Source organism: Ammospiza caudacuta, chromosome Z (genome assembly GCF_027887145.1).
Source record: "Ammospiza caudacuta isolate bAmmCau1 chromosome Z, bAmmCau1.pri, whole genome shotgun sequence".
NCBI classification, from domain to species: Eukaryota; Metazoa; Chordata; class Aves; order Passeriformes; family Passerellidae; genus Ammospiza; species Ammospiza caudacuta.
The window spans coordinates 11,574,763-11,600,220 of NC_080632.1; the positions used below are offsets into that span (position 1 = coordinate 11,574,763).

At 38.8% G+C, this 25,458-nt stretch overlaps 1 protein-coding gene across 1 annotated transcript in view; it reads left to right on the top strand.

The window, feature by feature from the left end:
* The first annotated feature begins 11,177 nt into the window (after positions 1-11,177).
* Positions 11,178-25,458, top strand: part of DMXL1 (Dmx like 1) — an 86,584-nt gene continuing 72,303 nt past the window's right edge. The window contains exons 1-3 of the mRNA XM_058824250.1: positions 11,178-11,299; positions 20,740-20,865; positions 24,176-24,253. Of these exons, the coding sequence (XP_058680233.1) occupies positions 11,213-11,299; positions 20,740-20,865; positions 24,176-24,253 (291 nt within the window). The 5' untranslated portion in view covers positions 11,178-11,212. The remainder of the gene's footprint in view (positions 11,300-20,739; positions 20,866-24,175; positions 24,254-25,458) is intronic.

Sequence of the window (25,458 nt, forward strand, 5' to 3'; positions counted from 1 at the left end):
TAAATAGCGTGATGGCTAAATAGAGCTGTGCCTATGTGGAAACCAAATGTAGTAGTGATTTTAGTGTAGATGATTTTAGCCATGAGGCTGCATTGGAGGGATGGGGAAGAGAAAAGGAGGGTGTATTATACAGTGCTGTAGATGCCAGCCCAGCAAAATCATTAAAAATATCCTAAGGACAAAGGAGAGAGGGAATATGCCACTATTATAAGGTAGTTCACCCTGGACATGTGTTTGAATTTTATAGCATTGTTTGCAAAGACATGAGCATGGTCAGTCATGGTATTGGACAGACACTTCAGGAATGAGCCTATTCTCTGGACAATCAGAGCCAGCTTTGATATCAGTGGGAGCAGTGAATCCCAAAGTATCTGCTAGCATCATTTTCTTTCCAAGACCAAGACCTGATAGGTCATGGGTTGGACTTGATGATCTCAAAGTTCTTTTCCAACCTGATGATTCTTTGACTTGTAGAATGAAAAGTAATTTAATTTGTGGCGGTTGGACTAGATGATCTCTGAAGGTCCATTACAACCCTAACTTTTCTGTGCCTCTGTGAGTTAGAAGGCTGGAAACTTAAAATGCTGCAAAATTGTGGGGAAAAGCCACAAGGTTTTTAACAAGCTGGATCCAAGGGAAAAGGAGACTCATAGGATCTATCAATTTTCTTGAATATTGCTGAACAGTATTTTTAACAAACCAGGATGGAAGGCAGTATTGATGTATGATCTGAAGCACAGAGGAATTTAAAGTTGCAACAGTGCAGCCCACAGACTAAATAAGAACTTCTGTGAGATAATATGAGAAGATGGCTCAATGGACTTCCTACTGAGAACAGTAAAAAAATCAGCATTCACTTCAGTGAAGAGTGGGAAATGGGCTGGAAGGAATTTATCTCATGCAGGTTCAGCTAAGGTGACATCCTCATGGAAAGAGAAAACAAAATGACAAAAGCAGCAGGATGTGTCTATTCAATGCTAAAAGAAAAGCCACTTAACAGCCAAACAACACAAATACTGCAATTAATATGGAGTTTGGCTGCATCACATTACACAAAGGTGCATATTTCAGAATTTTCTGTAGCTTGAGCCACATCTGACACTGATTTTTCTCTTGTGTATCTGTGTGATCGTGTGCAGCAGAGGTCTTTATTATGGTGCTGCCACCCAAAATTATGAAGCAGAGAAAAAGTAGCAGTGTGTGTCAATTTTGTGTGTCCTTCTCAGTTGCAAAATTATGAAAACAGCCTCTATGTGAAAAAGGTGTGCTGATATCAACAAAGGTGATGAATTCATAGGTAGCTTGTAAAGGTTTATCCTCAGATTACCTTGATTTGCACACAGCTTGTTTACTATGGCACAATAGAGAATTTGTTGTGTGATGCATGCCCTGCAAAGTCAGAAAAGTGTATGAATGAGCAGTGACATTACTGGGGAAATGTATTTACACAACTTTCAGGTGCTCAGCATGTGCATTGCACTCCTTTATGTAAAGGTAGAGAATTGTTAAAAGGCATCTTTTAATGGAGAACAGCTAATTGTGAAATAATCTGGTGTGTATCAGTCTACAGACCACCAGATTGGTCCAGTGCCCATAGCACATTTGTAAAGAGATTGAAAGAAGCAACAATGGGAGCTGCATGTGAGCCTGAACAGACATGACAGGCAGGTTATGCAGCTGCCTGGTGCTCCAGTTGCACCTATCAAAAAACCACTAGAAGGCAGGTTTGAAAAACTTAGATCCTAATAAGGGCACCTGTGAATAAATTTAGCATCCAAAGCATCTTAGGCCAAGGGCTCAGATATTTCACTTGACAGTGGTAGTGAATGAGAAGGGACACCCTTCCATCTCTGCTCAGTTAATTTAGTCCTGTCTGCTCTCTCTTGGGAGAGGCTCTTAGGGGGGCTTTGGCCAAATATTTGCAATAAACAGGCAACCAAATAACATCTTCAGAGGGCACTAGTGAGCTTCTCAAAACTGGCAAGTGCCCAGATATATTAGGGGGTAAAGTGTTCCACCAATATTTATGTACTTCTGAATCCACCAATGTCACACACCAAATCATACATAATTTTTCCAATTTACATAAAAGATTATTATGTTTTTACTTTTTGTATATGTAGTATCTATAAAAGGGTTTAGAAAATTTCCAGATCCATCTCCCAGTTCTTGTAATCAATGAATAAAATGCACATTTTGCCAAAATTAGATAACTTGTTTTAGGAAGAATGAAGCGATTTGTAGATATTTTTCCTATTAGAGTTCCCCAAACATGATAAAACTGACAGCTGATAAATATACCTAATGAATTACATTGGACTTTTCATTCTCCTTTCTGTTGTTGGACCAGTATATAAAATTGTGCAGCAAATCTACTATTTTTCCTTCTTTTATGAAATTTTAAATTTCTTCAAATTCAAGTATTTTATTTAGTATAATATTATGGCCTTATAACACTTACCATTTCCCAAATTTAAAATGTTTTTATGGTCCTTGTGAAATATAGCTTCTTAAAAAAGAATGCTGATATATAGCTTCTTAAAAAAGCATCGGAGTTGGAGAATTAAATTTCAGAACTAAACCAAGTTTAGAATTAACATGGAAGTCACAGATTATGAAACGTGAACAATTAATTTGTTGGGGGTTTTTTCCCAATAAATGCTTATATCCTTTGTTAAAATGTTATTGGGAGTTGTAATGCTTTTGGTTTGAGCCCTGCTTTTCCTTACAGTTTTGTAAGTTATTGAAGATGACAGTTTTAAAATTGCACAAGCAGTAGAGAAACCAAGACATAATACTCATTGGTACTTTCCTGAGACCAGTTATTTTTATTTAGATGCACAACAATCATTCAATGGAAAATTACCTTTGTCAAAGTAAATTTTATCTATGGTAAAATCCAAATTGTTGATTTTAACAGTTTTCATATTTTATTTTGTATTTTCTGTTGCTTATTATATAGCACATTAAAATAATTAAATATTGATTTGTCAAGTAGTCACTTGGTGCTAATGCAAAAACTGTAATGCTGCATCTTGGGAAAAAATCCTTTTTATATCAGATAGTATTTCTTAGGTAATATGAAAGCACTGGGAATTCTTAGAATTATGAAAATCTTGTAACCCAAAGGTCCACGTGTTACTGTTTGAATCATCTAGCAATGACATAATTAAACATTCATATCTCTTCATATTTCAAGTAATCATTGCTGATTGCTATGCATGCTGAAAATATGCCAAATAGCATGCATTGGTGGATTCATGGTCTCTTTCTCTTACACAAAAAACCACAAAGATGGATGCACACATTTGCACACATAGACTTGCAATGAGGTTAACAGGACTGGTCAATGTTTACATGGACCTCAAGAGCAGGAAACAATTTCCTAGATTTAACTGCCAGTTTTAGGCTTTCAAGTGCTGGTTATTTAGTTATCTGTTTAATTATTTTCCTCTGGAGTAGTATATTTAAACACAGGATCTAATTATAGACTATAAAGTGTTGCTATAAATTTTATTTTTCCCTCTTACTGGGGCAAGACTGGAGCTTTCTATTTTTATTAGAAAGAAGAGTAAGCTGCGAATGCAAACCAGAATACATACCATGCCTCTATTTTATCATGTGACTGTATTTGCTACCTCTTTTCTTAGTGAAGTCCTCCAGAAAAAATAGAGATAAAATACTTGATACCAAGTACATGCAACGATTCCTTGTAGACATTAGATTAATTAGAGCACCACTGTTTACTTAGCAGTACTACTGAATCACAGCAGTCCTTGCAATGGAAATTCTGCAGTTAACATACAGAAGACGACACTGGAATTGCAGAAGATAAATGTATTTCTCTTCTTCCAAAATGTGTTTAAGGACAGTGTCTTTACAACACAGCTGACAGTCTAGTCCATAAAATTTTTACATGTGAGCTACTTGTATTTACAGAAGAAAGCTTTGCACAGCTGTTTTTCATTTGCCCTATTGGTATTTTAATACCTGTATGGTTCAAGCAGATTTTGTGGTTTTAGATCACTGCTGAAAACTTGTCAGGACAAACTGCTTATGAATCCATATATCGGTTTCCAGAAGAAAGACTGAAACAGGCCAGTCTGGAGTCTCTATTTACAAAATGATTTAGCAAATCAAAGCAGAGGACACCAGCTTCTTGATGGCTGTTGTTGTGGTCTTTCTGTCACATTTTCCTCTTATGTTTAATTCCTTTTCAGATGTATACTTCTGGTACAACTGGATCTCTTCTCTTCACACATGCAGGGGAAAAAAATCCTACTACTTGTTCCATGGGGTTAGAAGAACACTGTGGAAAAAAAAGCACCTTCCAGGTTTTATATATGTCCGGCCTCACAGTATTTCCACATTGCTTAGCCAAGTCCTCCAGGGCTATTACAATACAAGTAATAAACAATAATAATCAAGGCATTCTAGTACTTTGGGGTGTTGAGCATCCTTAACTTCCACTAGAAACTTGATGAATGTGACAGGATTAAGGCCTAAAGCTTTAAAAAGCTCCTGGTACCATTCATTTGCTCAGACAGGGATTAAAACAGGCAGGCAGTAGCGAAGTGGTAAATATTGACTCAGCAGTAAATAAAATCAGTCCATTGAGGTGGAGTGTACAATATGTGGTGGAAGAAGAGTCACGAGAAAGCAATATCGCTCTTGGGCAGATTAAACAGTGTACACCACAAACCCACACGCTGTTTCAGGAAAGTCACAGTGTTCATAAAACACAGAGACACTCTACACTCTTAACAATCTTTAAACAAGGAAATTGAGTGTGCTTTTTTTTAAACTGGTAAAAAATTTTTCTCTTTAGTTGCAAAACAGATGAAGTCTGGTACTAACAAACAACCACCACCCTTTAATATGTTTTAAAATGTGCATGTGTAAATTTTATTTCCTGTCCACAACTATGTTAAAAGATCTTATGATTTTTTGTTTATAAAATGGAAGATGTTTCAAGACCATTCTCTCCTATAAAATAACAAACACTCTATTACCCTGTAAAGAAAAATAGATGACATACAGGTGCTCAAATGATGAGAAATATAGCAATTTTAATAGCTTTTGTCAAGCCTTGTTAGGTGTGTGGTTTGTTCCACTCAGTCACTGGAATACCATTTTATACTCCGCATGTAACAGTCAACAGAGAATATACCATCAGGCTGCAAAATTTCATTTGTCTCAGCACCATTGTTAAATTTTATGTTTCTGCAGCATTATGAATATGCCATTAAGTTGGAAGGAATGTGCATTAACACACAGATGAACACTCTTTCATTTGGTTGCTCTTCCTTTCTCTTCCCTATATGTGGAATAAAAACAGTGTAAAGAAGGTAATATTAATCTTGTAAATGCAAGTATGCCTGACAGTTCAGAAACCCTGCATTTGTACAAATGAATCTGAACTATGTTAATGAAATGTAGCAATCAGAAAAAGAAACAATTTTTGAGTTGCATACCATGAAAACTGCTGGCAAAGAACAAAATACAGAGCTACCTTACAAAATGGCTATGAGATAAGGAGGGGTGTATGCATTTGAGAATAAAATTGCTAGTTCCACTGCAACTGGAAAGAACAATGGGCTTTTGTGGTTTTCTTTCCCAATACTTAAATGGCCATCTGCTTAAGTCTGTGTACAGATATAAGGAAAAACCAGTCTTCTATCAAAAGCTCAATCCTAAGAGATCAAAACTTAGCCATTAACAACCTTAAAGAGGTAACAGGATGAAATAATAGCATAAAATCACTTCCCCCCTCCCCCACCCCAGGCTAGTCCTTGAGCGTCTCAAGCCATTTTAAAGGCCTAAATATGAATGTCTATGTGCAATAGATTTGTGGAGGTATGCTGATAGTGAATTTGGAAACATACACATCCAAGCTCTTGATATAAACATGAAAGGAAAAGTAAAGTGATTGCATTATACCTCAGGTAAGTTTCTTAGGGACACATATATAGAGTGTCACCCTTTTAAGTTTGATATGGAAACCATATGCCATCTGAAATACCCCAGTGTTCCAAATTTATAAAATATTCTTTATTGGAATAGACTGGCAGTATGACGATTCATTATGTGAATACGGAGTCTACATATTTATTTACATATAATTTGACATTTCAGAGTAAACAAAAAAAAAATAGTATTTGTTATTATGCTCAACATGAAAATCACAGTTTATAAAAGAGAAAGAGACTTACTGAATAATTCAGAATTTACATAAAAAGGACAAATACTTTCTGGTAGATAATACTGCATAATGACTATTTCAACAGCTGTTCATGTGAATTTCAAGTAGCAGGCTATACATCAGCAGCCTGATCAGAGTTCAATGCCAGCAGGTGAGCTGTCAGCAGAACTTCTCTGAGGCCAGATGGGGCTCTCCAGGTCTGCACAAAGAACTGACCCAACCAGACCCATCTTTGCATGGGTGGAAAGAGCCAGGCTCAGTCATTTCCAGGATATTGACTACGGCACTGTGGCACAAAAAGTATCCTGTTCATGTAAGATGGATGACATGTGAAAACTGACTGATGCATCTGGAAATCATCACTATTTAGCATTTGTAGTAGGACAGGACTTGTACATGCCAAACAAGATCACTCTCAAGCATGCACTGTGTGGTCCACCAGTGGATATTTTGCACAGCAGCTCCATGCCAGAGCAGCCCTCCTGGCTCTCCCAGCTCTGCTGTGGTGCAGATCTGTATCCTTAGAGCAGCCTGCTGGAAAGTGAGGGCGCACCTGACGGGGCCCCCCACTACTCCCATGCAAGAGATGAAGTCCAGCTTTGCATCCTCAGCTGTCAGGGATCACAGAATATTTTATAAATATATGGGAAAGAGTGGACAGTTAATGTACTATCCACCAGTCCTTTCACAACTTTCTTCAAAAGTAGCTTTAATCTCAGTTATGTGAAATGAATGTAAAACTCTGTATATGAATGGAAAATGAATGGAAATTTTAAAAGTCTGTTAATTGTTAACTGCTAATTTGCAAGCCTGAGGGATCTAATAATTGTTGATTTTTATCTTAGTTATGATACCCTCTGCTGGAACCAAAGAATCACCAAAAGCCAAATAAAACCTGAATTTAATAAATGAAAACATCTTTACCAATATCTTGTAAAAAAGGATCCCAGTCAGTATATATCTCCCTCACCAAGTAAAAGGTCATATCAGATCACTGAAGTGAAAAGCAATGTACTGCACTGTACAGGAGATGTGACAGCAACACTAGCTGTTACAAAACATCTTTCACCAAATGAAAACTGTACCAAGAAAAAAAAAAAGAAAACCAAATATCACTCTAACCTTCAGGCTACAAATAATGAAACTTGGGGTACTGAACACATGAATAAAGCCAGCTTTTTTGGAAAGAAAGGTTTCATAAAGTGGTCTTCTGTTCAGAATCTCATTACTAAATGCCAACATGTATGTATTTATGCATTTCACATTTTCCCAAGATTCTATGGTGTGTCTTTTACTGTTTTACACTTTTAGGAGTCACAAAAGCTCAACAGGAGAATCAAGTAGTCGTTCAAGTGATTGCCAGTGTGATCACAAAGGGAGAACACCAGATCTTGAGGAGATCAGCAAGGACTCTTCAGGGTTAACCTCACTAAGGTCCACCTTTGCCTTGTGTATTCACAAACCAAAGAAACCCTGCAGAAAAATCAAGGGTAGCAAAGACAAGGTCAAACAGCATATGAGGCGCACAGCTATTCCTGGCTGCAGCGCATTGGTTTTTTCACATGAAAGGTAAAATATAAATGTAAAATGTGTTACCTTCCTGTAGCTAATTATTAAGAAATACAGGAAGAATATATTTTCTATTACCATAGACAAACTCTAAACATGCCACTTAAAATGCCAGCTTCTTTCAAGCTGCCTGTATATCATTGACATAAGTGACCTCACCACTGTTAATGAGTGACTCATGGATGTTTCTTGTGCAGAAAGAACACAAAGTGTGTCATTGTAATTCTGCAAGTGAAATAATTTACATATATATACCAATTTTGTGCTGCATTACACTGAAGAATATTGTTAATGCGGATTTGATGTGCAGATGTGCAATTTTGGATTTAGAAGAGACTCGTGGGAGTATGATTTAAAATTCTCATTTAGACTTTCCTTGGATACTGTCAGGAAAATATATATAGGATTTACTAATGAGAAGTGTGTATGCATATACTTGGTATTGCTTTATGGAGCATTTAAGGGCCTCATTGCTACTGAAACAGTAATACTTTTCTCAATAATCAAAAAGCAGTAAATTGTTCACTTCCAAGCACAAATGCTGCAGTTCTGTCAGGCTTTCAGAACAGCCAAAGCCAGTGTATGTTAAAATATTGGGAAATTAGGGTTTTTCCTTTCTGACCTTCCTGATATTCTGATACAGATACCATTTCATACAGTTCCCTTTAAAGAAACAAAGTAAAGGCCTGAGTGAGTATACTCATTAGCAATTATGAATGACAGGAGTCATCAGCTTGTGAAAAGAACTGCAGTACCTGAAAGACTCAAATAAAGAAGATTTACTGAGGTTAGGGGGGCAATAACAAAAAGGAGTTTATAATGTTACTTTATAATACTGTAGGTTAACTCAATGCCTATTCTAGTTTTTTAATTCTTCTGAGAGAAAGGAAAACCAAAGATCTTAAAAGAAGAAAAAGTGTTTATTGAGAAGGCGAGAAAATATTCAAAATGAACAAAAATTATATGAAAAAAACTGCTGTTGTAACTGTTAGTTTTCTGAGGTGTATTTTTTTACCCTTAGAAACTGTTGAGTTTTGAAATTCTGAGCTAAACTAACTTACATGTTTTTGTCAACAAGACAACGTATAACTACACTTTTAATTGTATTAAACCATTTAAAGCTTTTCTTTTTAAATGTCCTACAATGCATTCACTTTGACGTCGTAATAAAATATACAGTAGATAATTTGTCTGCAGCTGAATTCACAGATGTTGCAAAAGTGAGGAGGGGCATCAATCAAACTGCAGGACACATGGCTGGTGGCTGTCCTTGGCATTCCCCAGGCTAAGTGGAAGAAGCACAGCAGCAGTGTCAGGGATCAGCAGCAAGGTGAGGTATGAAAGCTCCTGCGTTACTGCGTGTTGCTGACAGCAAATGTGGGAGGAGGAAGGCAGTGGGCCCTATTCCTGTGGGGATGGGAGCCCTGACGTGGATTTATACACCTGACAGGTGTACCAAACCTGAACCTCGCTACGGAGGCTTCCACTCTATCCACAAGTTAACACAGGTTAATGTCCTTTCTTCTGTGAAGTAGGCCAAACACTACTAATCTGAGTAGTGACAAAGGTCAAATTCACTTAGAAAGTATTTTCTTATCATATCAGCATGTTAGGGTGTCGCAGATATAGATTAAAAAGCAGTTATCAACTGCAAAGTAAAACTCTTCCCTTCATCATTTTTGTTGGCGTCCTGAGTTTCCCCTCCTTGATTTCTTCACCCTGCTCAGACAGGGGTCTGGGATTGCTGTCTGCTGTTAGCCCGCTCTTTCTTTTGTTATACTGCAAATCCTATGAGCTTTACACCTATGGACTGAATAAGGCTTGAAGAACCAATATAGACCTGCAGTATCTCTGACCTCTTCTGCCCACATCAGTGCTTGTGGCTGAAGTCCCAGCTGGCTGCAAGCAAAGCAGAGCAGTTCACTGTGTGAGCCCAGAAGTAGCTGGTTGTGCTGAAAATTGCGAATGAGGGTCTCTTTCTGTTTTCAGTGATAATTCACTTTCTTACCTAGAACTCAATGAACAGAATTTTTGTTAACTAAAAAAAAATTCACTAAGGTTGACTTTTGAGATTTTGCAGCAGGCAGGAGAATTAAGATCATTTATCAGCGACCAGCAGTTCTTGCAAGAGTAAGGAGTAAGATCACTACTCATTGACAGGATACTTTGATAAGCTTTTTGATGCTTTGTCAAACAAAAGTGATTAGGGTTATAGGAGTTTGTAACTTTCTTCAGAGGAACATCTACATACACAGAATGCCAAACCTGATGATTTTTTTCTCATATCAGAAGACTTCATAAAGAAATCTTTCTTTAATATGCATGAATGATCATCATCAAATTGTGTTATGATGACATGCTTGTCAATCTGCTTTTCAAAGGATGCAGGGCTTATATGTACTAAAATGATGTGTAAAACATAATGCCTGAAAGTATATGAGATTGACATTGCTTATGCAAAGACCGGAAACGTAGGCATTATCATCTACAGATACACAGTATCACCTTATAAGTATCCTGGGATGTAGTACACAAAGTTATGCCTAACACCGTCAAATTATTTTAATTTTGCATTTTTTCTTGGAAGAGCTGCTGGGCAGAAAGAGGATCTAATATTTGATAGAGGGATAATATAAGAATGAAAATTGATGTGGGACCTGTAATTCACAAGAGAAAACACTTGTAATGCTGAAGCTTCCTATGAGAAATTGATGGAAGACTAAAAGCTAGTTACAGAGGAATGCTATAAAGAAATGCTATAAAGTGTACCAGAGAGAATGGCCACGATGTCTCACAGCAAGGAGACACCTCAGCTTGCCGTACCTTTGGGGGTGAAGAGCTGCTGCAGTGGGGCCTGAGCGCTGCCGCTCTCTGGGGCCCGGCCGGCCCGCCCTCACCCGCCCGGGAGCTGCCGCGCCCATCTCAGCCGGACGGTGAAAAGCCCTGCTGCTCACAGCCACTCTGAGCTCCAAGCAAAAGCGATTCGTTTCCCTAACCTCGGGGACCCAAGGCTCCTGTTACCACGTGCTTCCTCTTGTCATTGCCCGGAGGGAGGGAGGGAGGGAGGGAGGGAGGGAGGGAGGGAGGGCTGCGGCCGAGCCCCTGCCCTTGTGGAAGGGGCTGGCAGCGGATGCGCTTGGGGTCGGCGCTGCCGGCCCCGGCAGGCGGGAGGCGCAGCGGTTCGGCAGGTTTCGAGTCCGCTCCGTCACCACCGTCTGTCTCCGGCGCAGCGGCAGCGTTTTCCAGCGCTGTTTTGACAGGAAAGTCGGGTTATTTTAACAGGAAAGTCGAGTTCCACACGGGGCGGACGGAACTCTCAGCCCGCCCCAGGGACGGCGCCCCGGCCGAGCATGCGCGGCGCCCGCCCTGCCCCTGGGAAGCGCCGCCTCCGCCGGGCGCGGGGGGACAAGCGGCGGTGGCCGAGCGGCCGCGCCCTCCACCATGAACCTGCACCAGGTGCTGACGGGCGCCGTGAACCCCGGGGACAGCTGCTTCTCCGTGGGCAGCCTGCACGACCAGCCCTTCACGGTGAGCGTCCCTCGCCGCAGCGCCTCCGCAGGGCCCGGCGCCGAAAGCGGCTGCGTCAGGCGCGGCGGCCGCGGGCGGCCCCGGGCGCGGGGCTCGCCCCGGTAGCGCCGTCCGGCGGCGGCGGCGCCGCCCGAGGGGCCCGCGGGTCCCGGGCCCGGCGGGGGCGGGGACGCGCAAAACTTGTGCGGAGCGGCGGCCCCGCTGCCGGCGGCGGCCTCGGGCGGGCGCGGAGCCGGCGGGGCGGCGGGCACATGCCGGCAGCAGCGGTCCGGGGCCGCGGAGATGTGGTGTCGGCGATAAAAGATTACATAAACGGCTGCCGGGACGTGCGGCTCGCTCTGGAAGGGAGTTCAGCGCTGCCTTGCAGTCAGGAAGGTGGCTGAAATCCTCTTCTGCGCGTAGCTGAGGAAGACTTGGAATAGCCAGCCCTAGTGTTGCTGAGGTTTTCAAAGGCTGTTTGAAGTCCCTGTCTCTTAGAGTGGAGAGAAAGCACTTCAGTACGTTGCAAAGGCCAGAGTATTAAAGTGCCTTTTCCTTCCTTTTGCTTTTGTCTTGTAAACACACTTCTGTTGTGTTCTTATTCCCACCCTCCCTCCGCGTAGGGCTGAAGAGGAATGAAATCAGATGCAGCGAAGTTTCTCAGGGCACCACGCTGGGGTATTTTTAACCTTACCTTTTATGGCTGCCCCCAGCTTCAGCCTGGTGTGCTCTCCGGTTTGATAAGGGAATGATAGGCGGAAATGCAGGAATGAAATCTTGTTGTTTGCCGTCCCGTCTGGCGTACGCAGTTAAATTCGCCCAGCTGCTTGCAGCTCCGCTGGGGCAGTGGAGCAGAGGCGCTTCCCCAGGGTGAGGCTGGCTCTGCCGAGTCTGTCTCCAGCGCTGTCCGGCCGTGTCCTTGCTTCCCATTAACAAGTTCATGTTGGGAGATATCTTAAACCACAGCAGTTGAGAGTTCAGGTACCAAATTGTGCCAAACTCTCTAATTCTACATATCCAGAAACGTCAAAGACCCACCTGCGGTGGGAAGCCATTTAGTAAGAGACAAGGAGGTCTGCTTTACAGAGGAATGCTGGTAAGCTTTCAAAATATCTTGTCATAAGCTTGCCATTTTGAGGTCATTCTTTTTTGAGGGACACAATTTGAGTCATTCATGTCACTAGACTCACTTTCTACCTGTTACAGCCGAACTTAGGTAAAGTTTTGGCGGTCTCCAGTGGATAAGAAGAGTAGGAATCTTTTCCTCAGGAGAATGGAATGATTGAGAAGTGTAATTTTTGGTATTCATTATTGTGGTCTCTCTTTTGGAGGAGCTGTTTTCATAGAAGTATATTGTAACAATGTTTCCTAGACATAAATGTAATAACAATATTTCCTATAGCTGCATTCATCTTCCTTTCATTATCCTTTTCCCTGAAGGGTTATTAATGGATTTGTTTTCCTCATATTTAAAATGTCTAACATTGACTGCTTCAGGGACGTTTTTGTTGTTGTTACTGATTCTGTGCTAATGCTGTGTTAAGTTGACGAGATTGCTCGGAAGGATTAAGAAGTAAAAGGCACTGAAGCTAATTTCTGCTTTTTTGGAAAAGGATGACAGACTCAAGCGTTAGAAAATCCAATGAAAAAAAATGCCCCATAGTTTTTCCCTGTCTGAAATGATGATATAAGCATTAATTAGTATAAATACTATTGAATTTTATTTTAGAAATGGAAAAAAAAAAAAAACCAAACATGTAAAACTTCTATGCTTCCAGTTATTGTAGCTGAGAAGATAGGAGTTGATATTTCAAGGTTATGTACTGTACAGGAGGGACAAGTTGTCCTTGTCCAACAGGAGAACTTGGTCTGTAATTTTTTTTTTTTTTTAGATACAGTATGCTTCAGGATATTTTCTCATAGACAGCACTGAATATTCAAAGTGAAGTATTTTAAAATATTACAGTTCTAAGATAAAAATATCAAAATTCTTCTCTTTAAAGCTGAAAATTTTGAAGCAAAATTAGTGTAAAACTTTCTGCATCCACTGAATCATATACACCTTTTTGAGTATGTGCTGTTATCTTTTAAGGAAGTATTTCAGATATCTAATGTGAGGCATGTTTGTTGTTCTGACTTTTTTTTTTAGGATGGGAAGGAGCATGAGCTTCCTTGGAGAGAACACTGATAAAGTTTTTAGCCCATCTTTTATTTATGTGTTGAAAAAGGCTCATACGTATCAAGAGACAATAAGAAGCATGCCTGTTGTTTCTTTGCTGAGGGCAGGTGATAGTAACGTAAGGACACTTAATCAATGAGAAGCTGGCCCTCAGCTGTCGGGAGTTACTTGCTTATTCTTTGTGTTCTTCTCCAGATACTGAATTATTTTATTTTCCATGTACTTGTCCACAGTGGAAGACATCCTTTGCTTTCTTTTATTCATGTCAGGTCTGAAATACTTGAGTAAAAGTAAGCTCCTGGAGTTTATCACATGATTCCTCTGAACTAGTTATTACTGAAGTTGTATTTAAGTTATTAAGTGGGTAACCAGTACTGATACAATGTTTCTGCATATTCAGTTCTGATTCTCCAATTTTTTTTTTTGTCATTATTATTTCCCCTCACCAAAGTAGCAAAAGGAGAAGTCTCTGTGAGCAATAGCAACTTTACAAGTGCAAGTCCCAAAACTGATAATGAAAATCAAAAAAGAGCGATTGTTCGTAGGGTAAAAATATGTGAAAGAAAGATTAATTACATAGATTATTTCAATGGAACCAAAATATTTCCTTGACAGATTTCATCTGTGTGTGTGATTAAACTAATTCTGGACTTGAGACTTGCTATGTAAAATTGATAGAACTGGGAACTAAATATCTGAAGTTGAAAGGCACCTGGAAAATTGGGTGAGGAGTGAGGTTCCATAGCTTAATCAAGACCACACTGAGTTTTCTAAAGGTGCTGGGTTGCAATAGAAAAAGATTTCCCATTGTGCAAAGTTTTCTGATAAATAAAAGTAATTTCTATGGCTCAGTGATATTCTTTCTTACCTGTCTAGAAAATACTTAATGTTTACACTAAGAACCCCCTGGATATCTGTAGTCCAGAAAATTTAGATATCATAATAGTCAGTCAAGAAATTACACTGTTTACACTCACCTGCTTCTTGGTTGGTATTTAGTAAAGGGAAGGGATTTAATAGGGAACCTTTTTAAGAATGCCTTCTTTTTTTTTTTTTTTTCCCTTTTTAATAATACTTGAATTAAGCTACTCTGGACTTAAGAAATTAATTATGTCTTAACTGAATTAATTAAAAAAAAAGATAAAATTTCTTTGCACATCAATGAAAAGTGCAGTTTCATGATTTGAAGTGCAGTGAAACATGATTCGAAGGGCATTGCCAATGAATTGGGTACTTGTATATACTCTAATATGGTTGTAGTAGAATAGGTCAAGTACTTCTGATAAATAAAGTTGAATTTTTTTAATGAAACATGAAGAAATATAATTGCTTAAAATTTAATTTAGCATCCTAATAAAAGCATTTAATTATTTTAAATAAATGTTTAAGTGGAATACGTAGACTAGTGTAAGTTTTGATCAAAAGTGGGGCTAGAGAGAGGCCATACTAAACTAGCATAAAATAATTCTGCCAGATACCATGTGGCTCTTGGTGAGTCTTTTGATTTTGATGATTCTGTGCATAGGACAGAAAAAGATAGCAATTATTGCAGTATCATCTGCTTCGTAGATTTGTCTTTAGTTTTTATCTTTTACTGAGTTTTGCATTGTCTTTCTAGTGTATGCTCATCCCAAATATGCTTGAATGTGTTTATATATGTATCTTTATAAATACGCATGTGTGCACGCATGGTCTGCTGCATTTAGCCATGGATAATACCTGCCCTTCATGTAAGAAAGGTAGGTGAAATAAAGTTTGTGCAAGTTGTCCAAGGTAATGTGTCAGCCCGTACATAGCTGTAGCAGAAACTATAGCAAAAACTTTGTATGTCAGTACATAGAAGAAATATGTCAAGAAGGTTGATTGTAAGAGAAATTAATGTGTGGAAGGTGCTGTGGTGTGTGAGAGGTTGAGGCCCCCAATTGTTGGGCTTTCCTTCTGTTGGGAGTAATTTCCCAATAGCAGTCTCAGATTGTGAGTTGTATATGTCAGACTTCCATTTTAGAAAGAAATCAGAATAGTTTGTATAATTGTCTATTCCCGTGCTTTTGAAGCACTGTTCCAGTCAAAATTTCTGCTATTCTTCTTCAAAGAAATATTAATTTAGAACTAAGAGCCAACATTGGATTAAAAGAATGGGCAGATCTTTTGTGAAAACCCACTTCTGCAATACAAAATCACATTTATTTTCACAGGTCTAGAACATCTTTCACTTCCTAATTTCAGGCTTGTTTGCTATGTCAGCAGCGAGATCCATGGTCCTGCAGCTTGAACTAGTTCTATCTTGTTTATTTCTGTAACAGAAGAACAAAGCACTGTTTAATAAACATTCCAAGTATGTGATAATATCACGCTAACTGCTTGTCTTATTGTGCAAAGACAACTTTCTTGTAAATGTTCTAGGGCATTCTTAAGGTGAAAGGCTTTTATGGCCGGCCAACATCAGACATGGAGGCTCTGCTTGCTTCAAAAACTTTTCTTAGGGTGTATTATTATTTAAAAAAATTAATACACATTTAGGAATGCTTTCTCCATTTAACTGTGTGACAACATTTTCTGCTTTGTCTCTCCTTCCCTTCCCCTCCTTTTCCCACAAGGGAATATAGGTAAATGAATATATATATATATATATATATATATATATGAAAATATCTATGTGTGTGTATATATACATACAGTAAATTCTTATACTGGAATAACTTGCACTTGCTTAAGAGAAGACTGGAATTACCTTTTTTCTTGGTTACCATTGTTTACAAAGATGCCCTCATATTAGCTCCTGTTAAAATGAAGATGAGTGGCATGTTAACAATCATGGACAAGTCTCACAATAAAAGTTAGATAAAGTGACTGGTAGGCAGAATTCATTCTGGTGGTATCTGAGACCCTCTTACAGTATGGAAAATACTTTTTATTCCCAAGTACAGACTTCTGTTATACTACACTAAAATACCTCTGCTGTGAATAAAAAAAATCTTAAATGTAAAATTAGCCCAGCTGTAAATTTTATGCACTTTGTTTAGAGAAACATCTTGGTAAGGTACTGCTGCTTAGGAACTTCATTTTCAGCTGATGTCTGGGCTCCAGTGAGTATGTAAGAAGATCTGACATCTCTGCACAGAATCCGTCTAATGGATGAGTTGCAGGGGGGACAACAAAGAACCAAAGGAAGCACACCTTAGGAGGGTGTCCCTAAGGTGCCTGGTCAGTGTGAGGAATAGTGACAACAGTAGAAAAGGGAGCCAGATGCCAGAAAACTTAGTCACCTTCTTCATCAGACACTTTTTCCATTGCAATATAGAACTTCCCTACCCTCCGCATCCCTTGCCTTTTGTCTTTGAAACTGTGGTTCTCCTGCAGGCAAACGTTAACTAAACATCAAAAATAACCTCCGAGTCATCATCCTTCTGCTTAGCTGTAGTTCTGTTTGGAAACTCTTTGAAAAGGCCTTTTTCTCCCCTTTCTATCTCTTTGGAACAGATCAGTTCTACAGGCTTAGGAGCTAGTCAGTGGTGCTGCAGCTTATTATGTGTGACCAGGTATGATCCAATCTGTCTGAACAGACTGATGTCTGAAGTGATTCCTTTTTTTTCCCCCAAGTGTCAGTCTTTTCAAGTAGTGTGGAGAAATGCCAGAACTTTTTTTTTTTTTTTTTTTTGAAAAACATTTTGTGTTTTCCTTCAGGAAACAGCAAGTCTAGGATGCTTTAATACCTCTTTAAGCTACTCTTGTTCTTCATAGCTCCGGGTTAACAGGAGCTAGCCTGGGTTCTGACTTTTGAGCAGCACATGTTAGAAGGATATAAAGCTGTGAGAGAGCATCCAGATGGGACAGTGAGGGGTCTGGGAGGAAAGCCATATCAGCAGTGACAGCCTGGCTAAGAGGAGACTGAGGAGAGACCTCGTGACAAGCTATAGCTTCCTCATGAGGGAAAGTGTACAGGCAGGGCTGATACCTTCTCTCTGGTGACCAGTGACAGGACTCTTAGAAATTATCTGAAGTTGTGTCAGGGCAAATATAGGCTGGGTATTATCAAAAGGTTGATCTCTCAGAGCGTGGATGGGCACTGGAACAGGCTCCCCAGGGAAGTGGTTGCAGCTCCAGCCTGAGAGAGTTAAGGAAGTGTTTTGACATTGCACTTGGGCATGTGGTTTGATTCTCTTGTAGGGCCAGGAGGTGGATCCCGATGGTCTAGTGGGTCCCTTCCAGCTCAAGATATTCTATAATTGTTTTAAATCTTATTTCCTGATGCATTGATGAATATGTGATTCCTCAAGTCTCCAGTGTATAATGTTTGATAGTTACTAACAGAGTTCTTCCAGTGCAAAATGCCAACTGTGCTGAGGTCTTAAAACTGATGAAGTTATGACCTCACTAAAATAGTTATTTTATGGATTGCATGATTTCTACTAATGTATTGCTCATTATGATAGAAGTATGGCATTTTATATGAGGTTTAACAAGGCAAGTGCAAGGTGCTGTGCCTGGGGTGAGACAATGTCTGTTATCACTCCAGGCTGGGGGATGGAGGGACAAGAGGAGCTGTGCCCAGAAGGGCTTGGGGGTGCTGGTGGGTGAGGGGCTGGACATGACCCAGCCATGGGCACTCACAGCCCGGAGAGCCAAACGTGCCCTGGGCTGCAGCCACAGCAGGGTGAGGGAGGGGATTCTGCCCCTCTGCTCTGCTCTGACCCCACCTGGAACCCTGCATCCAGCTCTGGGTGCCCAGCACAGGAAGGGCACAGAGCAAGTCTGAAGGAGGGCCATGAATATAATTAGAAAGATGGATCACATCTGCATGAGGAAGGGCTGAGAGAAATTCAATCTGGAAAAGAGGAGTAAGGATTACCTTATCTTGGTCTTCCTGTTCCTGAAGGAAGCCTACAGAAAGATTGCGAGAAACTGTTTCAAGAACATGTTGTGACAGGACAATGGGGAGTGGCTTCAGACTGAGAATAGGTTTAGATTAGATGTTGGAAAGAAATTCTTTACTGTGAGGTTGATGAGGCACTGGAATAGTTGTCTAGAGAAGCTTCATCCCTGGAAGTGTTCAAGGCTGGGTTGGATGGGATTCTGAGCAGCCTGGTCTAGTGAAAGATGTTCCTGCCCATTGCGGTGGAGTTGGAACCAAATGATCTTTAGGGTCCCTCCCAATCCAAGGCATTCTTTGTGTTCTGTGATTGTGGTGGTGGCACAAGGTGGTTTCAGGCTTATCTGTGAAGCTAGAAATGGAAAGAACAAGATGGGAGGAGTATAGTAAGTCTTTGAAGTGCTGATGAGGCCTAGGGGAGGGCATATGCACACAGCAGGTGGGCTTCATACAGCCTTTGACACTTCAGTCTTAAAATACATTTATAATAAAGCTGGGTCTAGGTTTCTAAGTTATGTCTTTACATGGGAGCACTTCTTTTAGTTTGTTTTTGTCTTCCTTAAAATGGCCCCTATACAGACCTCTAAATTCTGAGAAATGTATGTATGGTATTTCTAAAGAAGCTTTTTCTAGTGAACTGTGGACTTTAGCAGTGAGTCACTAGGTGAGATTATTTTGAACTGAAGAAAAAGCATTCCTTTGTGAACAGGTGTGAAGTTAATGCCATCACAATATCAAAATAATTACTTTAACATTTGAACAAAAATTGCTACTCAATCTCCTCTTTTGAATGAGCTTTCACTTAGATTGCTTTGGAACCTGTAGTTCAGTATGCTAATTAGTAATAAATGCTGCTCTTTTGAGAAGAGGAATTATACTGCTTGAATGTCTTGAAGCTGAAGGGGGAACTGGACAGGAAGGAGCTCAAAAACCTGCCAGTAATAAGTGTTCATAAATAAGTATATGGTTATATATAGTCTGCAGGATTATAGACAGCATTTTCAATTATAAGGTGGTGCCTGGTGTTCTGCTGGTTGCAGTGTGATAAATGAGTATTGGCTGGGATTGGTGAACAGAGTCTTCTGGCTAAGACTCTTCTTTGAAGCATCACTTAATCCTTTGTGGGGAAAATGTCTTTGGACTAAAATCTTAATATTTTTCATTTTATTTATTTATTTTAAGATGTGTGATGGTATGATAGTCTAGGCCAGTCTTGGTAAAAGTACTCTTTCATGTAAAACACTTTTTTATATATATATATATATATATATATATAATATTTATATATCTAGCTTTCAGTTATTCTGCTTTTGTTTTCAAGTCCACAGTTTTTATTTAATATACTGGAAATCAGTAGAGAAGTTGATTGTAAGGCATGATATTTCTGTCAGTGTATGGAAATCTTCCATCTTCAGTTTCTGTGATGCTGTTCTACTCTTGAAGCTTTTGGTCAATTAAAATGGTGTATTTTTGATCCTTTTATCAGTCTCTTGCTAACAGAATACTTCTTTGTGCTCTTAATTTTGTTGCTGTCTTTCTGACTAACATTTTAATGACTGTGCATTCCTTTTTGTGAGAATTTAATCCTTGAATGCTCCTTTCTTATGCTAATTAGATGATTCTCCTCACTGTTGTTTCCACAAGTTTCTCCAGTGTTTAATCTTTTCCTCTATTTTTATCTGTACTCAATACCTAATAAAACTTCCAAGAAGGTAGGAAGAAATTCTGACTCAAGCATTGCAAGACTCAGTGAACTGTCTCTGTGAATGTGTTAGATAAAGCAACATATTCAGTGACAATATAAACTTGAGAGAATAGAATTCATACAAATAACAGGAGACTCAACAAGTCTGAGGGCAGTTTTGCTTCTGTATAACTAAGCTTCATGTTGTTCGTCTTTTGATTTTTGCCTGTACAAAGCCCTTACTAAATGTTTTAGTAAAATTTTAGCTCCTCAATTCTACTCCCTCTTTTCAGAAATTTGAAAATTAAAAGAAAAACTTCTCAAGTCTGTCTCTCTCCAATCTAAGTATATTATTTTTTTCTAATTTGCAAGAACTATGGTTTTTATGCTTTTACATTTCTTTTAGATGTTTTTCTATGTCCAAATTTTTTTGGTTTTTTTTAATCACAAACCACTGTTTTCTTGTTATGCAAGTCTTATGGTGAACTTGTAAGCATGGAGAAAGAAATTTGCTGCTTCTGTTGCTTGGTTTTAAATTGCAGACATCTGTTTTTTCTCTGCAAAGACCTCTTCTGACTATGTAGTGTTTTACTTGGATAGTATACATGGACTATAGTGTTTCATATTTCACAAATATGCTGCAAGTAGATATAGCTTTGCTTTATTTTGGAGTGGGTTTTTTTTTGTTTTCTTCGGATGTTTTAAATTTTTTTTTATTTATACTGTAGGCATATGCATCAGGATGTGATATTGTGGTACTGGGGACTGACTTCGAACGATTACAGATAATCCCTGGAGCAAAACATGGAAACATTCTAGTGGGATGTGTGGACTGTTCAATGCAACAGGGGAAGGTATGTAGAGCAGTGTTTCTAAAAATGTTCCAGCAATGTCATATTAAGCACCTTCTTAGGAATGTGTATACTTGCAAGTTAGGGGAGATATACTACAATGAATAGTAAAATGACTGATTGCTTTCTGTCTTTACTTGTAAGCAGCACAGTAATTATAAATAGTACCACAGATATGATAGATGGTTGTAGAAGATAGGTAGGACTGCACAGGAGGTTCTGGATTCAGGGCTACATTCAGGGCAAGAATTTGACTAAGAGATTACTAAGTTGGAAGCAAAAGTAATTTATTCACTATGGCTTTGCACTACTGGGCATGTCATTGACATTCTTTGACAGGTTAGTGGCTGGCAGGAGATAAATGTTTCCACAAAAATCACTTTCAGATCATCCAGAAAAAAATGACATCTGTTTCAAGCAATTCATAAAGCCTCTGTTGGATGGGGTTTGCTTTCTTGAATTCCTAGCTTTTGTTTTTTTTATAGCTAGGTCTGCATCACAACATTGCATTTTAGACAACACTGGGTTTTAATTCCTTTTAAGAGAGCTTTTTTTAAAATTTTCCTGTCAGAGTGAAAAAGAAATAACCAGGTAACTGTTTACTGGGATGTCACAGTTCTGTATCACTCCATTGGGATGTCTCAGGGATTAAACTGTCGACCAGTTTAGTGGGAACTTTGAATAACCATTTGTTCATATAAGAGGAGCTTTCTACCTCTGTTGTTTCTTTAAGCTTATCCTTGTGAGTAGATAATGTCAGCTTTCTACAGCCTTATGAGCTGGATCTGAGAGCTTTGGTTATGTTCTGGTGTCCATCTCGAGACAAGACCTCTGATGGAAACCAGTTTTGTTGTGAACACTGTGCTGATGAAACCCCAGCCACACCCAGTTCCTGCTTTTTAGCATTTGAGTGATAAACTCTTGCAGTGCTAGTGAAGGAATACAAATGAAAATGAGGAAATGTTTTTCTTTGTGTCTCTGACACCTCATAGCCATAGTCTGAGTTTCTCCGCTGGGTGCTGTTAACTAAAGGGTTTTTTTTAAGTTCACTGAGCATTATTTCTCTAAATTTGCAAGGTTATCGGGATTGCATGATACCAATTCTGTATACATTAAAATGAGAAATTGTCCTTGAATTTTAAGTGAGCACATGAATGTATCACACTGTAAGGCTTACTAAGCTTTAGAGATTTTTCATTTCTTAAGTAGACCTGTGAGGTCATTGAGAGTCTGCAAGTTGGTATTGTATTGCTGTACAATTGTATTGCAATTGGTTTGCTGTAAGGAAACTGGCTGTATTTCTAAAATGCTGTAGTACTAAGCAGTAGATGGCTAGGAATTTGCTTATTGACCGTCTGATCAATGAATTTTCAGGTCGTTCTTAAAAGGGTAGAATTTCTTCTTAGGCATTCTTCCATCAGTACTGACACACAAATTCCACTTCTGTTTGTCAAAACATACAGTTCCAGTGCTCTCAGTGTGTCTTCATAGGAGAAGTACTCCAGCTCTCTGACCATTTTTGTGTCCCTTCTTTCAACCCAGCATGTCCATTTCTGCCTTATGCTGGGCAGACACTGGATGTGATACCCCTGTTGATGTCTCACTAGGGTAGGGAAATCATCCCCTTCACCCTACTGGCCACCCTTCTTTTGGAGCCAGGACCTGGTTAGCTTTCTGGGATACTGCCAGCTCACGTACAGATTTTTTGTCCACCAGTATCCCCAAATCCATGTCCACAGGCTTGCTCTCAATCTGTCAGTTTCCCTAGTCTGTACTGATTCTGACTGACCCAGGTGCAGGACCTTGCCCTTGGACTTTTTGAAGTAGGAGTTCACATGGTTGCACCCCTCTGCCTGCCAGTGTGGAAACTGGTGGAAAGTTTTGGAAGCAGCAGTTGCTTTGGACACTACAAGTTGAGCATTTTGGAATGCTAATCTTATCTTTAAAAACCACTGAACAATAAAATAGTTGACATATGGAAAAAATGTCCACATTTGGAGAAAAGGAACAAAGGAAGAAAATCTAATCAATATGAGTTTATATAAATTTTTGCTTTTGGGTATGGAATTGAATTATTAGAGAATGCAACAGTAAGTGAGGTAGTTAAAGAGAATTAGAGAGGGCAGATATTAGTCTCCGAATGCAAAATGCCTGAAGAAACTTCTTCCTTGCAAATGTGACAAAATTATTCTTGGCATTTTTGGGTCAGGCTAATGTTAGTAGGATGGAAATTTATTTAACTATCTGTTCTTCTAATGTAGAGGGTTTCTCTTAAAGCTATGAATCTGTGGATTTTAGGATCTATATGAATCTCTTAAGTTTGTATAGATCTTAGGTATGACAGTGTAGTTTGGTTTCCTTTCAAACTTTAGTGGCTGATGCTGGAATCAAAATATTTTTTATAAAGTGAATCTAACTTACTTTATTATTGTTAAAGGAAAACTGTGGATATGTTAAGTCAGAATTTTACAGAAATAGAAGATTGATTATTGCAGTATATCATATCTGTAGATGTTCTCCTTTTAACTACCATCAGTTCAGAATGAAGGATGTCTGTTGTTCATGACCTATGCAGACTCCTTAATTTTTGTAAATCTGTAATTCAAAGTACTTTTTGGCCATGTTGTCGTGTGACAGTTCTCTCAAGCTCTCTGCGTGAGGTCTTTAACATACATTTGCTTGCTCTGGCTCTTCTTAGCAAGTCTTCTAGGCTTGCTTTTATATAGATACCTTGAGATCGAATACTAGTAATTTTGTTAATGCAAGTTTGAGGTGGTTGATAATCTGTGATGAAAAAAGAGTTTCAAGCACTGACTTAAAACTGACCATATTGCAACTTTTTTTGGACTGTTTTATGTTAGCCTTTAGTAGTGGTTTTATTTACAGTTTTCTGCATTGGGTGTTTTCTTGGCACAGTTTGGATCTTTTGAAATAACTTTTTGAAAGGTAGCCTGTTCTAATGCTAGGGAAGTACACAAAAGTGCTCTGATTGAGTACTGGTTCCATGTCTGAGAATTGGAACTCTGCAGATTGACTGCTAATAATCTGATTTTAAAAAGTTGTCCAGCTATACTCTCAGTAGTTTACTGTGATTAATGAGTAAATGGAGGATTGTGTTTTTATTATTGACAACACTAGGTTAGAGATTTTTGGTAAATGTAATTTTCTGTTTTCAAAAGGAAATATGGATGTGAGTTCAGATTTATCTACAAGCAGGGTTAAAAGTTAAATCAACCATTTGCATCTTGTTTTTATTTGTTCTGCTTGTTTCTTTTATGTGTGTTTATTTACATATAAATGTATGTTACTTTAGATTGCAGCTTCTTATGGAAAGGTGATTTGTATCTTTGAGCCATTTAGCATCTTGAAGCAGAACAGCAGTCATCATAATGTAAGTATTTAATCAGTCCTTAATTTATTTGAGCAGTTACAGAGCCTGATAGATTTTACTTTAAAGTAAAATTTGCTTTAAAGCTGGAGCTTTTTTAATGTCTTCTTTTAATGCTAGAATAAAGTTGAGACATAAAGGTGGTCCTTGGGAAGTGAAAAGGGTGAGATAAGGACAGAGGCCTGTAATTTGAGATAGTTTTGAGCAAGATAGGCTTTACTCTTAATGCTTCATATTACTTGCTTATGTAACCATGCAGTTCATAACCAAAATACACCAGAATCCAAAAACACATACACAGCCCCATTCTGCCATGAGTGTAGGCATTAAAATAGAAATTTCTTTTTGAACCAGCCTGTGTAGCCTTTATGTTTTGGTGTGTTTTGCGGTTCTTACTTTATCTTTTGCTTATGAAATTATGTGCACTTGGCCAAATTGCAATAGTTTCAGAAATCTGTGGCTTTTTAAAAATGATTATACTTCAGTGTTAAAATGGTTGAATAAGAAAAATATTCATTCTTTTGGGGCTTTTGGTGACAGTGTTTTAGTGATTAGCATCGAGAATCTTAATTTCTGAATAATAATATGATTTAGGGCAAATTACTTAACGATGTTTCTTACATGAGGAGGCAAATGGCTATAATTTGAAGCATTAGATTCTAATTGAAGACAGTTTGTTGATATAAGAGCTTTGACAGCAATTGCTCCAGGAGCTTATGTCTCCCTCTTCCGGGGCTTGGTCACCATTTGTATTAACAAATTGTTTATATCACCATCTAGTGGATTCTCCTCTTTGTACTAACCAACTCAGTCATAAGATCCTCAATGTACATGTAAACTTGTGGTATATATATTGTGGTATATTATACATTAATTAATGAGCTGGAAATTAACACCTACCTAATAATTTACATCACTGCAAAGCAGTGGAATAAAATTACTGTAAGATGTGCGTTCTCACGCTCCTGTGAAAATTTTGGACGTACTGCTCTTGGTTTTGGTCCATCCACCCCATTTTCCAGTAATGATTTTCTATACTGGTAAAGAATACACTTAATTTGAAGCATCAGAGTTGGAGTAGTAACTGTAAGCAGCAGGGGAAGCACTCACCACCCACGATTTGCTTTCAAATGTTTTTTAGCTGAAGAAATACTCTGTTACTTCATTCTTTCAGTTTACTTTTATACAATGGTTTCCAGCATATTGTT